The sequence below is a fragment of the Eptatretus burgeri genome, chromosome 5 (genome assembly GCF_056783735.1).
Source record: "Eptatretus burgeri isolate ZD-2024b chromosome 5, Ebu_testis_v1, whole genome shotgun sequence".
NCBI classification, from domain to species: domain Eukaryota; kingdom Metazoa; phylum Chordata; class Myxini; order Myxiniformes; family Myxinidae; genus Eptatretus; species Eptatretus burgeri.
The window spans coordinates 103,773,990-103,786,538 of NC_140965.1; the positions used below are offsets into that span (position 1 = coordinate 103,773,990).

A 12,549-nucleotide genomic window follows, 5' to 3' on the forward strand; every position below is an offset into this window, starting at 1 on the left:
TTTGATTTTTACTCTGAATATTTATTACCTCTTTACAAGCTGTAAATAACCGAAAATATTTTTATCACCCGGATAACAATGGTGCAAACAATGTGGCAAATCATATTAAGATGGTGAATTACCTTGATATTTACATCGGAGTGAACATGCAACAATGTACTGTACATCGCAATGTATGTCAGGTGATGTTAGAGTCAGTACTGAGCTCTCAAAGTCGGACTCAATTCTATATGAACGAATTAATGTACATGAACATAAGACACCCTGTAATAGTGTAACATGCATGATGAAATAGAACGAAAATACTCATCATTTCCCATACAATGACTGGGTGGTCCAGAACATTATTTGGGTCATCATTTCTGGCGGATGGCAAGAGGGTAATCCAACATTTCCACAATCTCCTTTATTATGCTGTATCTCTCACCCAATCTCCCAATCCCTGCCACTCTGTGACTTTCAACATACATATATCAATTATGTTCATTTCTGAGCATCCTTTCACTCCAAAGTTCCACTCTTTGTAGTTATTTTATTTTAAGCTTTTGTTATATTTCTTATTCATAACCCTTGTTTTAAAGTCTGTGGCTCAAAAATCAATTTTTTTCCACAATAATTTTACAGCTTCTCCGAGACGTCTCACCCGTTCTCCAGGTGATCCTGAGGGACCATCGTTTCCTGCTGCTCCCTGTGCCGATAAAAAGGCAAAATAACAACCAGTTAAGAAAAGAAATAATACCTGCAATAAAAAAACAACTCTCCATTTGGACAACTTCCATGGTATAAGACTTGTACCAGCTGTAATATTTATTAAGTTGCTTGATTATTGCGTTTTCCATCAATTACTAAAAGGGGCAGCGTGTGTGTGTGTGTGTGTGTGTGTGTGTGTGTGTGTGTGTGTGTGTGTGTGTGTGTGTGAGTGTTTGCGTGTGTGTGTGTGTGTGTGTGTGTGTGTGTGTGAGTGTTTGCGTGTGTGTGTGTGTGTGTGTGTGTGTGTGTGTGTGTACGTTTGTACCTGTGTATGTGCATGGGTGTGTGTGTCCATCACACTTTATTCTAAAGGGTTACTGCTGTTGTACAATAATAAAAATGGTACTGTTGGAAAGCCGATAATCGATTTATTTGGGAGAAAAATTTTAAAGTTGTAAAATGTTGTGGAAAGAATCACTCAGTCTCAGTTGACATTTAATGATGTTGCGGACTCGGAGTTCGGGGATTACAAGGGGAAGTATTCGGGTTCCTCCCAAATGCCCGGCCCTATCGGCTGATGCACTGCATTCAACTCCATGGCCCAGTGGATTGCTAAGCAATCACAAACGTAAATTAACTTGCCATCTTTAACAGGGTTCCCCATCTGATACCGTTTACCTGGTGAGTTGACTCGATCAATTGAGGTCAGTGCCCTCAGTACATACCCCTCTACCAACACTTCATGGGCAAAAGTATGTGGAAACCTGCTTGTCCAACATCTCATTCTAAAATCATGGGCATTAATTTGGAGTTGGTACCCCCTTTGCTGCTATAACAGCCTCCACTCTTCTGGGAAGACTTTCCACTAGATGTTGGGGCATTGCTGCGGGGATTTGCTTCCATTCAGCCACAAGAACATTTGTGAGGTCGAACACTGATGCTGGGCGATTTGGTGTGGCTTGTAGTCGGCGTTCTAATTTATCCCAAAGGTGTTCCATGGGGTTGAGGTCAGGGCTCTGTGCAGGCCAGTCAAGTTCTTCAACAACGATTTCCACAAACCATTTCTGTATGGAATTCGCTTTACCCACAGGGGCATTGTCATGCTGAAACAGGAAAGGGCCTTCCCTAAACTGTTTCCACAAAGTTGGAAGCACAGAATCGTCTAGAATTTCATTGTATGCTGTAGCATTAAGATTTCCCTTCACTGGAACTAAGGGGCCGAGCCCGAATCATGAAAACAGCTGCAGACCATTATTCCCCCTACACCAAACATTACAGTTGGCACTATGCATTCGGGCAGGTAGCGTTCTCCAGGCATCTACTATACCCGAATTGCTAGATGGTGAAGCATGATTAATCACTCCAGAGAATGTGTTTCCACTGCTCCAGAGTCCAATGGCGGTGAGCTTTACACCACTCCAGCCGACGCTTGGCATTGAGCATGGTGATCTTAGTCTTGCGTGTGACTGCTGGGCCACGGAAACCCATTTCATGAAGCTCTGGACTAACAGTGCTTGTGCTGACGTTGCTTGTAGAGTCAGTTTGGCACTTGTTAGTGCGTGTTGCAACTGACGACAGACGATTTTTTTCATGCTACAGCACTCGGCGGTCCGGTCCTCTGAGCTTGTGTGGCCTCTGAGTTGATCGTGGCAGCTCCAGCAGGGCAGAAATTTGACTACATTACTTCTTGGAGAGGTGGCATCCGATGACGGTGCCACATTGAAAGTCATTGAGCTCTTCAGTTTGGCCCATTCTACTGCCAATGTTTGTCGATAGAGATTGCATGGCTGTGTGCTTGATTTTATACACCTGTAAGCAATGGTGTGGCTGAAATAGCCAAATTCACGAATTAGAAGGGGTGTCTGCATACTTTTGGCCATGTAGTGTATTTAAGTGCAGCCGAGCGAGAATCGTGTGTATGCACTGGCTAACAAGAGCAAATCACATGGGCTAAAACTTCCCGTCTAACAATAATGCAGACTGTGCTGGATGAATGGAGGAAAGGACACGACGAGCAGGTTCAAATGAATAATTGACATGGATATATTTATAAAGAAGAGAGTGAGGAAAAGCATGTGGCACAGTGAAGAGAGGAGTTTATTTACAGTGGTGTCCATACAGCAGGGACATACAATATTTGTGTGGTGCGGAAAAAACATACAGTGGGTCATGCGATAGCAAAAGGACAAAAAGCATACTTATACTGAACTATTTATCATATACATGTTACTGAAATTAACATAATAAGGTGCCCATCAGACTCATTTTGGGAAAGGTAAGACAAGAGAGAGAGAAATAAGTTTGAGGCATGTTGGCGGCCTCATTCATCTAGCACGGACTTGTGAGCCCGGGCTGATCCCAAGTGTGTGGAAGGGAAGGGAAGGGAAGGGAAATTGGTACTCATGAGTGTTGCTGTGTGGAACGAGCTATCTCTTGGGAATGGTTGGTCCGGTCTCCCATCTTACCTGAGCGCTTGTCCCGCTCCAGTCTCCGAACGCTCCATCAGCATTCTGCTCCATTCAGAAAGACGAAAAAACAACCAACTCAAATGCTGGGGTCCTCTGCCCTTTTATACGTCCCAGGAGAGGGTGGAGTCTGGCGGCCTTTGTAGGCATGGTTCCGAGAGTGAGGGTCACGCTCTTCTTTTGTCCTGAGTGTGGCATGCCCATTGATCCAGATTTGTATCTTCGTGACGAGGCACTCCCTCTGAGACTTCTATCTGCAAGATGGGCTCAGTTTCCCCTGGGACAAGCCATGCACCTTCTCCAGATTTAACATGGGTGCAGGCATGATGCTCCCAAATTGACGCACAAACACCCAGCAATTGTGTTGATGGCAGGCTGGACAGTAGGGTAGTCGTAGTAGATAGGAGAGCATGTCAGCATGGAGTGCACATGTTGGTAACAAGCCTCGTTGGTGGTGAAGCTGGAGTCGAGCTGTGAATGTGGTGCTAATGGCATCTTTTAGCAAGGCGAGATGATGATGGCCAGAGCTGTTGGAAGGTGGTTGAAGTGGTGATGCAAAGAAAGGTGGTTGTGGTGGTTGTGGTTGTGTCTTCATGGTGAGGCAGATTTTTCTGGTCAATGGTGAGCAGGCATCTTAGTAGGGAGTGGGTGCTGGAATGACGAGCTTGGATGTTGACTTATAAATGAAATAGGAATGAAGTCTTTGTATTTGAAGCAGGTTGGGTGGATATCACAGGTGGCAAAGGAATGGCAGAGAAGTAAAGTGGAAGGTGGTTTGTGGTTTGTGCTGTTGCGGTGCAGAGTGGAAGTTTAGTTCTAGTGTGCATATTCAAATAGTTTTGGCATACTGATGGCACTAGCAGAGAGTGTCTGACAATAAAAAAGATGGGGGAGAAGTGAGGTAAAAGAAGATGGGGGACAGTAAAAGAATATGGGAGAGAAGCAAACCATTATGCTGTGGCCCCAAGTTCATATCTGCTGCAAAAACTACTCTGTCTTAACCCAAAAGTTCATATCGGCTGCAAAGACCACTGTGCTGCGGCCCAAAATTCACAGTCGCTGCAAGGACCACTTTTGTTGTGGCCCCATTCTTCAACATTTACGCCGACTACCACTTGTGTTGTGTCATCGATTCTTCCGTATTGCACCAAAGCACTGCTTATGTGTGGAATCAATTCATCAACATTGCATAAAGGGGCTTACTCATTTTCATTTTTGTTGCAGATCCTGGACCAGGGTGAAGTGTTGATAGTGCAAAATGTTTCAGCCCACCTGAATATATGTTTAGATATTGATTTAAGTTAAAATGTTAAATATGTGTGTCTGTATGAGTATGACAGATAGCAACACAACACATTAGAGGTCTTATTAGCTTTTGGGAACATGTATGCAATGTCACACTCTGGGATCCGTAGGTAAACTGTACTAGACGGAACTAGCCTGTGATGTGTACACCCTGGAGTCAGACTTGTGACTATATACATATATATATATATATATATATATATATATATATATATATATATATATATATATATATATATATATATATATATATATATATATATATTGTTGCGGATTCGCGCCCGCCGGCGTGCGAACGGCCACGTAACTCGAATCACGGCACGTCGCCCACCGGACGGACAATCCAGTCGTGACCCTCTCGGACTAACGCCGGGAACCAGTTACGGGTGGACCTTTCGGTTTCACCGCGATCGTGCCAATCGGCCCCCGCGTGGGATAGGGTTGCTCGCCAAATTCGACCTACCTAAGTACCCACACGGAGGGTAGACCGGGCGATCGCACCCCGCCGCAGCTCGACTTCGGACACGGGCCACTTAAGCGACCCGTTCCGTACTATCGGGATAACCGAGCGGTGTTATTCGTCGGCCTCGACGGTTCGATTAATTATCGGGCGTCTTAGCCCACGACCAACCCTTTACGTGAAGCAAGATGGGGATTCAATGAAAGAAATGACGAAGCGAAGCGGGAAAACAGTTCAACAATAAGCACATTTATTTCGCGATGAACGGAAAGCACACATATACAATTCCACCAAAAGCACATGGAAAAGAAGAAGACAAAAAGCAAATGCAACAATGCAGATCTATCCGACTACCGGGCACTCGGCAACATTTATACAATTTTACTTCACAGACGGTGCCGACAACACATATTCCCAAAGCAAAAGAAAAGAGAACCACCCTCCAGGATGAGGGGGGTAGGTGGGCCTGGGGCCGAGACCGTGTCGGGCCTACCCGTCTGATGATGTGACACAGAGCGGCGGTGGCTCCTCAATTCCGCGGGCCTCGCGGACAGTGTCTGGTAGGGGGTGGGAAGGGGGCCCCCTTTGTCGCACTATCTCAGCGCGGGGGGAAACAGGAGGGGGTTGCTGATGCTCGGGGAAAGGAGGATTTCACAAAATCTCGGGTCCCGCGACGAGCGTCTCCACCATGACCTCGGTCGCGCCGCCGGCCTTTCTCTCCCGCAGTTCCCCGAATCCGACGCGAGCACCCCCTCAATCGCCTTCGCCGCCGCCGCCTCTCCACAGCTCCGTCCTCTTCACTCCGACTCCGCGAACTCCCAACTGCGAACTGCTAACTGCGAACTGCTAACTGCGAACTGCTCTCTTCTCCACTTCCAACTGCGAACTCTTCCTCCTGCGAACTGAACTGCCTCGACTGACGAACGCGGCCCCTTATATCCCACGTGGCCTCGCTCCTTCATCTTTGACCCTCTGCCTCCGACCTTTCACCTCTCTTGCTGGCTCCCCATTGGCCCGAGGAAAAGTGGGCGTGAATGCTTTTTGATCCATGAATTTGCATATAGCGACCGCCCTCCAACGCCCTGGAGGCGGGGCCAAATCGCCCCTCGCTCACCGATTGGACGGAACAAAAGTGGGCGTGAGTCGTTTTTGATCCGTTTTTCTGCGGAAAGTCCGCGATGCTTTTGAACACGCTGCTCGGTGCGCGCTCTACACGAGTCCAGCATCGGTGCCCACGAGTGGCGCGAGATGACGGTGATGCGATGGTGGCGAGTTGTGACGGTAAAGGTCGTGGCGGTTGTGGTGAAGCGGCGTTGTGGTTGGTGGTTGTTGTTGTGATGGCCGCGTTGTGGTTGGTGGTTGTTGTGTGATGGCTGTTGAGACGTGGTTGGTGGTGGTAATAATGGCGGCTGGTCCAAAATAAAGATAGTAAAAGAAAAACGGCTATCCTGAAGAGTCGCAGCCCTCATGAATGACATTTATTCCCTCTAGACAACGGGTTTGGGCCTAACTACACAAATACTTACCGAGATATCTCACCTAAGGGACCTGAATGGTGGTTTGCGAATTTGGTCAACCACAACACTACCCCCTCCCCTTTTTACAGACTCGTCCCGAGTCGTCAAATTTTCGTGTGCCAGCATGTGTAGTTTTCCCCCAGTACATTTTACCTACGGATCCCTGAGTGCGACATTCATGGTATTCGTGTCCCCAAAATAAATAACCTAAGGGCTGAGTAACTACCTAAACAAACTCACTCACACGGACGACTTAAATAAAATTGCCGGCGCTAAGACAAACATGCCGGGGGCGCACTCATATTTACAGTACATCTTAACCTTAACTTACAAATTTTACACTAAACCATGGCCCAGGATCAATGAGCTCTGCAAAAGAAAAGCAGTTAGCAGGGAGCCAGGCTGCTCGCATGCAGTCTCTGGCTCAAAACAATGCAGGTGACAGGGAACGTGGCTGGCTGCTCACACGCAGTCCAAGGCCTTCCCTTTTGAACTGAACGCAGTGAACCACAACGGTGCATGGGCTGCACAAACGTAGTCTCCGTGCCAGCTCAAGTGGCACACGCAATGAACACAACGAATGGATAGATGAATGGTTTGAACTGAACGCAGTGAACCACAACGGTGCATGGGCTGCACAAATGCAGTCTCCGTGCCAGCTCAAGTGGCACACGCAATGAACACAACGAATGGATGGATGAATGGTTTGAACTGAACGCAGTGAACCATAACGGTGCATGGGCTGCACAAATGCAGTCTCCGTGCCAGCTCAAGTGGCACACGCAATGAACACTACAAATGGATGGGTGAATGGGTGGACGCAAACACGGTGCACGGGCCGCCACTGCAGGCCCGTGTTGTAGCTGCCAACAGGGCAGTTCTCGCAGCTTGCAAACTTTTGCCTTGCGGATCCTGGCGCACATGGCAATGAACAGGGGGGGGGGGGGCAAAGCAAAAATTGAACGGGGCTGGTGAACGTGGGCAGTGGGCATGGCAAAGGCAGCAGGCAAACACAGACCGCAGAAGAAGGCCGTTGCAGGCAAACACATCCGGCAGATGAACTGGCCGGCACAGGCCTTGAAGTACCACAGCTGCAGATGATCCGGCCGGCACAGGCCTTGCAGCAACACAACAGCTGCCGATGAAGTGGGCCGGCACAGGCCTTGAAGAAAAACAGCCAGCCGGCAGATGAAGTTGGCCAGCCTTTGCCGTTCAGTGGAGGTTGGTGAAGGGAGTGCGGTGGTGCTGGCCACTCGGAAGGCGGGCTCAGACCTACCCTACGGTCTCCCTCCCAACCTATCGCCTTTGCCTGTCACTGTCCATACCCACTCCCTTAATTTGTCAAACCCCAATTTAGCCCCAACTTATTTATTTATTTATTTTATTTTTTTTACTTCCCCACTATAAATCGTGCCCTAACCCCCTTTATCGTCCTTGTTCGGCTAACCTATCCTGTCACCTAGCCTACTCCCAACCCCTATGTTCCCTTCCCGGAGGGGAATAAGGGAGAGCTAGCGTCCTGTGTCGAGGCCCAACGAAGCCTCAGGATGGCCTCCCCAGAGTTCAGCGATCTAACCCAAAGTGGGTCCAGCGGCCCACAATGAGAGCGAGGGGATGGATGGTGCGGAGGGGTACACTTCCAAATCTACCCTAACCATTTAACTGTTAAACTACCCCGGGGCTTCAACAAGCGCCTCTCGCTTAAACTATTGGTTCTAACAACCCAGATCCCCGTCGCCTGTGTTGGTGTCCTCACAATTTCGGGCCTCGCCCCCCAATTTTCTCTCCGTGCCCTCACACGGTCTCATGGCTGGGACACGTGGCTCCCTTTGGCAGGCACGACCCTCTGCCGATTCTCCGACGATGGCACCCCCGGGCACTACACTGCCTCCGAGCCTACCAGCTCCCTAACACCGGGGAGTGCCCCCCATGGCACCTCCCCTGAAACGCACACGTGTCAGGCTGGCTTCCCAGGCCCCTTTCCGAGGGTCACCCGTGCCCACAACACTGCCCATGCGGCTAATGGCGCCCCGGGCCCCTGCACCAAGCAGGCGCACCCGTGCCCACTACGCTATCCCGGCCCCCCATGGGCCCTTGGCCTACCACGGCCGACTAGCCTGGTGCCCGGGGTACCCACTCAGCGATACTCAGCTTTCGCAGCCACGCTCCCAAGCCCATCAACAGGGCTCCTGCACCCCTCCAAATGGGTTTCGAGCCTACACTCCCACCAACAACAAAACGACCTCCATTTTTCAATTTGACTAACCCAGCTAACTTACTTTATACTGACCCCGGGGTCCCTTGGGCGGGAGTCACTCCTCCCCCCAATCACTCATCGCACCATGCATTCCCCATTCACTCCATTCACACAGACCCGCTGGCCTCACTCACTCATCATGTACTCACCTCACAACTCACCAACTCTTCAACACACTCACCGCTGAACTCTGCCATCCTTCTATCTGCATCCCCTAACTAACTCGTGCTCCCACGTCGTCCCTTAAACTACAGCACGTTCCTTTTAACCTACGTAGCTAAGCTACGTCCCCGCTACACATCCACAAGTCTGTCACTGTCTCCAAATCAATAAAAAAAATCATTTTATTTCCCAACCGAAAGCTCACTAAATCCCTCTACCTAATCCATTCCACGGACTCCATGAGGACTTACCCCTGCCCCATGAAGTCGGTCTAGCTAAGCTAACCCTTCCCCCTAACTAGTTTCCATCCTGTGCCCAGGTAAGGGGGTCTTCCACCCTTGCCCAGGAATCCTGTGCACCCGAAAGTGAGGCTTGCTTTTTTTTTTTTCTTTACCTGCGCAGCACCAGCGCGGCAACTCAGAGCTCGCGCACTTTGCACCTGCCCGTGACGTCATGCAGCTGCACGTGTACCTCGTCCCTCCTTGGACGGTACCATCCGGCAGGGATTCCCCTCCTGCCGGATTCCAACCCCGCGTGCAGCCATGACGTCACCGTGGCCATAAAAAAAAAAAAACACAAGCCCCACGTCTCGAGGGGTTCCCCACGCGAACACATGTGCTTTGCCCGTTGGAGCTTAACACACGATCGCGTGGAGAACCCGTCCGGTCCAAATCCATTTACCTGCCTAAACTTTGTCCGTCCGCGGGATCGGCAAATCCACCGCGTGCGTTTCCGGACCGGGACTTCACTCTCGCAAGCGAGCACGTGGTGGCCTCGTGCGTTGCACAGCACGGACCTCGTGCTCACTGCTGGGTGAACCCGGCACGGTCCCCGAAACAACTACAGCCGCTACTCGGCTTTCTTTCCTTACATGTCGCCGTCGCCGCCTCCATTCCACCCACGCACACCTGCGTGTCACGACGCTCACACTCCACTCCATCACATTCACACCGGGAGACGCGGCTGCGTGCTCCCGCATGCCAACCGACATCTCCCTCACATACCGCTCTCTCACACACACGGTCTCCCTTACATAAACCATACCACTCACACGCGCGGGGGCACTCACCCGCGGTGCCTCATCCACACTGGCCGTTTCATCCACACACACGGCCTCACTCACACACGGTTCCTCACCCACACACGCGGGGGCACTCACCCGCGGTGCCTCACTCATACACCGTGCCTCACTCACCCGCGGTGGCCCTTTTACACACGGCGTGCTGGGTAGCACGTACTCCGGCACAATCGCCACCACACCACTCACACACGGGGTCGCTTCCACACACGGGGACGCACTCACGCCTTGCACCACACACACAGGGACAACCACACTGGGGATTTGTGTCCCTACAAGGGTCTCCGGGGCCTCTATACCCCCCAAGCTCGGCGTGCACCCGTTCGCAGCACTCCTCCCCTCGACCTCGCAAAGCACGACCGAACCCACCTGGTCGTGACTCGCCTCAAGGGGGAATCCTCCCTCCCCTCGTTCCTGGAGGAGGCTATCCCGCTGCTCGCACCGGGTCCCTACACGCTCCGCGAGCTCAACCTCATCGTCCTCCACTACCTTTGTGTGTGTGTGTACGTCACTTACCCCGTCTTCATCGTGTAGTCTCTCCTCTATTTTTTTTGTCTCCCGTGTCTCTATACATTTATAAGTTTCTGTTGTCGTCACCTCGTGTCTCGTCTCCCACGTTTTGGTCTCCCCTTTTAATTTTTCCCTTTCGGTCATCGTCACGACCCTCGCCCAACACGCCCCCCGAATTATTTTTTCACCCGCCTCCACCGCGGGCCTATCAGCCGTTGCACCCCCTTCCAGCTCGTTTGCTCCCACACGTGGAGTCGCCATTCCCAGCTCCCTGGTCACGGCCTTCATGCCCGCCTGCAGGCATCGGCCCATGTTCTGCGTCTCACCCCGCAGCTTTTTCATTTCTTCCCTCATTTGCTGTGTATTCGCATCCATCGTCGTTTTCACTTCGTCCATTTGCTTGTTCATTCCGTTTCTCATTTCATTTGTGTTTGTATCCATCTTTTCGTTTATTTGTTGTGTATTCGCATCCATCTTTTGTGTATTCGCATCCATCCTTTCGTTCATTCCTTTTATTTCGTTTTTCACTTCGTTTGTCATTGCCGCCAGCATGGCGCATAGCTGGGCCATGTCGGGTGCGCTTGGGTTAGCCGTTTCGGCAAGGGTCGGGGGGTTTTGGTGGAGAGGGGGAGGGGAGGTGTCATACACCGCGGCCGCTGCCGCACCCATTTCGGGCTCTGGGTTCAGTTCGGCGAGTTCGTTTTCCTGTACAACCAACATTTCCTGCACGGGGATTTCATCCTGAGCCATGGATCCTACACATTCTACATCCATTTCTAATACCCCCGGCTCCCGCTCGCCTTGAGACGCCATCTTGCTTCTCTTAAAGGGTTAATTTGAATCGCTCGTAATTTGAAGGGAATCGGGGGTCGCTTCTCTCACCCCTGGACCGATTCCCGTGAATTTAATTGGAGACAGGAGAGCCCGTTTTCCCGTTCTCCGATACCAGTGCCGCGAGGAGGGCGATGAGTTTATATCGCACGACCTGACACCAGTGTTGCGGATTCGCGCCCGCCGGCGTGCGAACGGCCACGTAACTCGAATCGCGGCACGTCGCCCACCGGACGGACAATCCAGTCGTGACCCTCTCGGACTAACGCCGGGAACCAGTCACGGGTGGACCTTTCGGTCTCACCGCGATCGTGCCAATCGGCCCCCGCGTGGGATAGGGTTGCTCGCCAAATTCGACCTACCTAAGTACCCACACGGAGGGTAGACCGGGCGATCGCACCTCGCCGCAGGTCGACTTCGGACACGGGCCACTTAAGCGACCCGTTCCGTACTATCGGGATAACCGAGCGGTGTTATTCATCGGCCTCGACGGTTCGATTAATTATCGGGCGTCTTAGCCCAAGACCAACCCTTTACGTGAAGCAAGATGGGGATTCAATGAAAGAAATGACGAAGCGAAGCGGGAAAACAGTTCAACAATAAGCACATTTATTTCGCGATGAACGGAAAGCACACATATACAATTCCACCAAAAGCACATGGAAAAGAAGAAGACAAAAAGCAAATGCAACAATGCAGATCTATCCGACTACCGAGCACTCGGCAACACTTATACAATTTTACTTCACAGACGGCGCCGACAACACATATTCCCAAAGCAAAAGAAAAGAGAACCACCCTCCAGGATGAGGGAGGTAGGCGGGCCTGGGGCCGAGACCGTGTCGGGCCTACCCGTCTGATGATGTGACGCAGAGCGGCGGTGGCGCCTCAACTCCGCGGGCCTTGCGGACAGTGTCTGGTAGGGGGTGGGAAGGGGGCCCCCTTTGTCGCACTATCTCAGCGCGGGGGGAAACAGGAGGGGGTTGCTGATGCTCGGGGAAAGGAGGATTTCACAAAATCTCGGGTCCCGCGACGAGCGTCTCCACCACGACCTCGGTCGCGCCGCCGGCCTTTCTCTCCCGCAGTTCCCCGAAACCGACGCGAGCACCCCCTCAACCGCCTTCGCCGCCGCCGCCTCTCCACAGCTCCGTCCTCTTCACTCCGACTCCGCGAACTCCCAACTGCGAACTGCTAACTGCGAACTACTCTCTTCTCCACTTCCAACTGCGAACTCTTCCTCCTGCGAACTGAACTGCCTCGACTGACGAACGCGG

At 51.4% G+C, this 12,549-nt stretch overlaps 1 protein-coding gene across 2 annotated transcripts in view; it reads right to left on the minus strand.

Moving 5' to 3' along the window:
• LOC147027096 (uncharacterized) overlaps positions 1–12,549 on the minus strand; it is a 547,644-nt gene that overhangs the window by 147,604 nt on the left and 387,491 nt on the right. For both annotated transcript variants that reach the window (XM_085883264.1, XM_085883263.1), the window contains one exon: positions 644–688. In XM_085883264.1, coding sequence (XP_085739390.1) covers positions 644–688 — 45 coding nt within the window. The remainder of the gene's footprint in view (positions 1–643; positions 689–12,549) is intronic.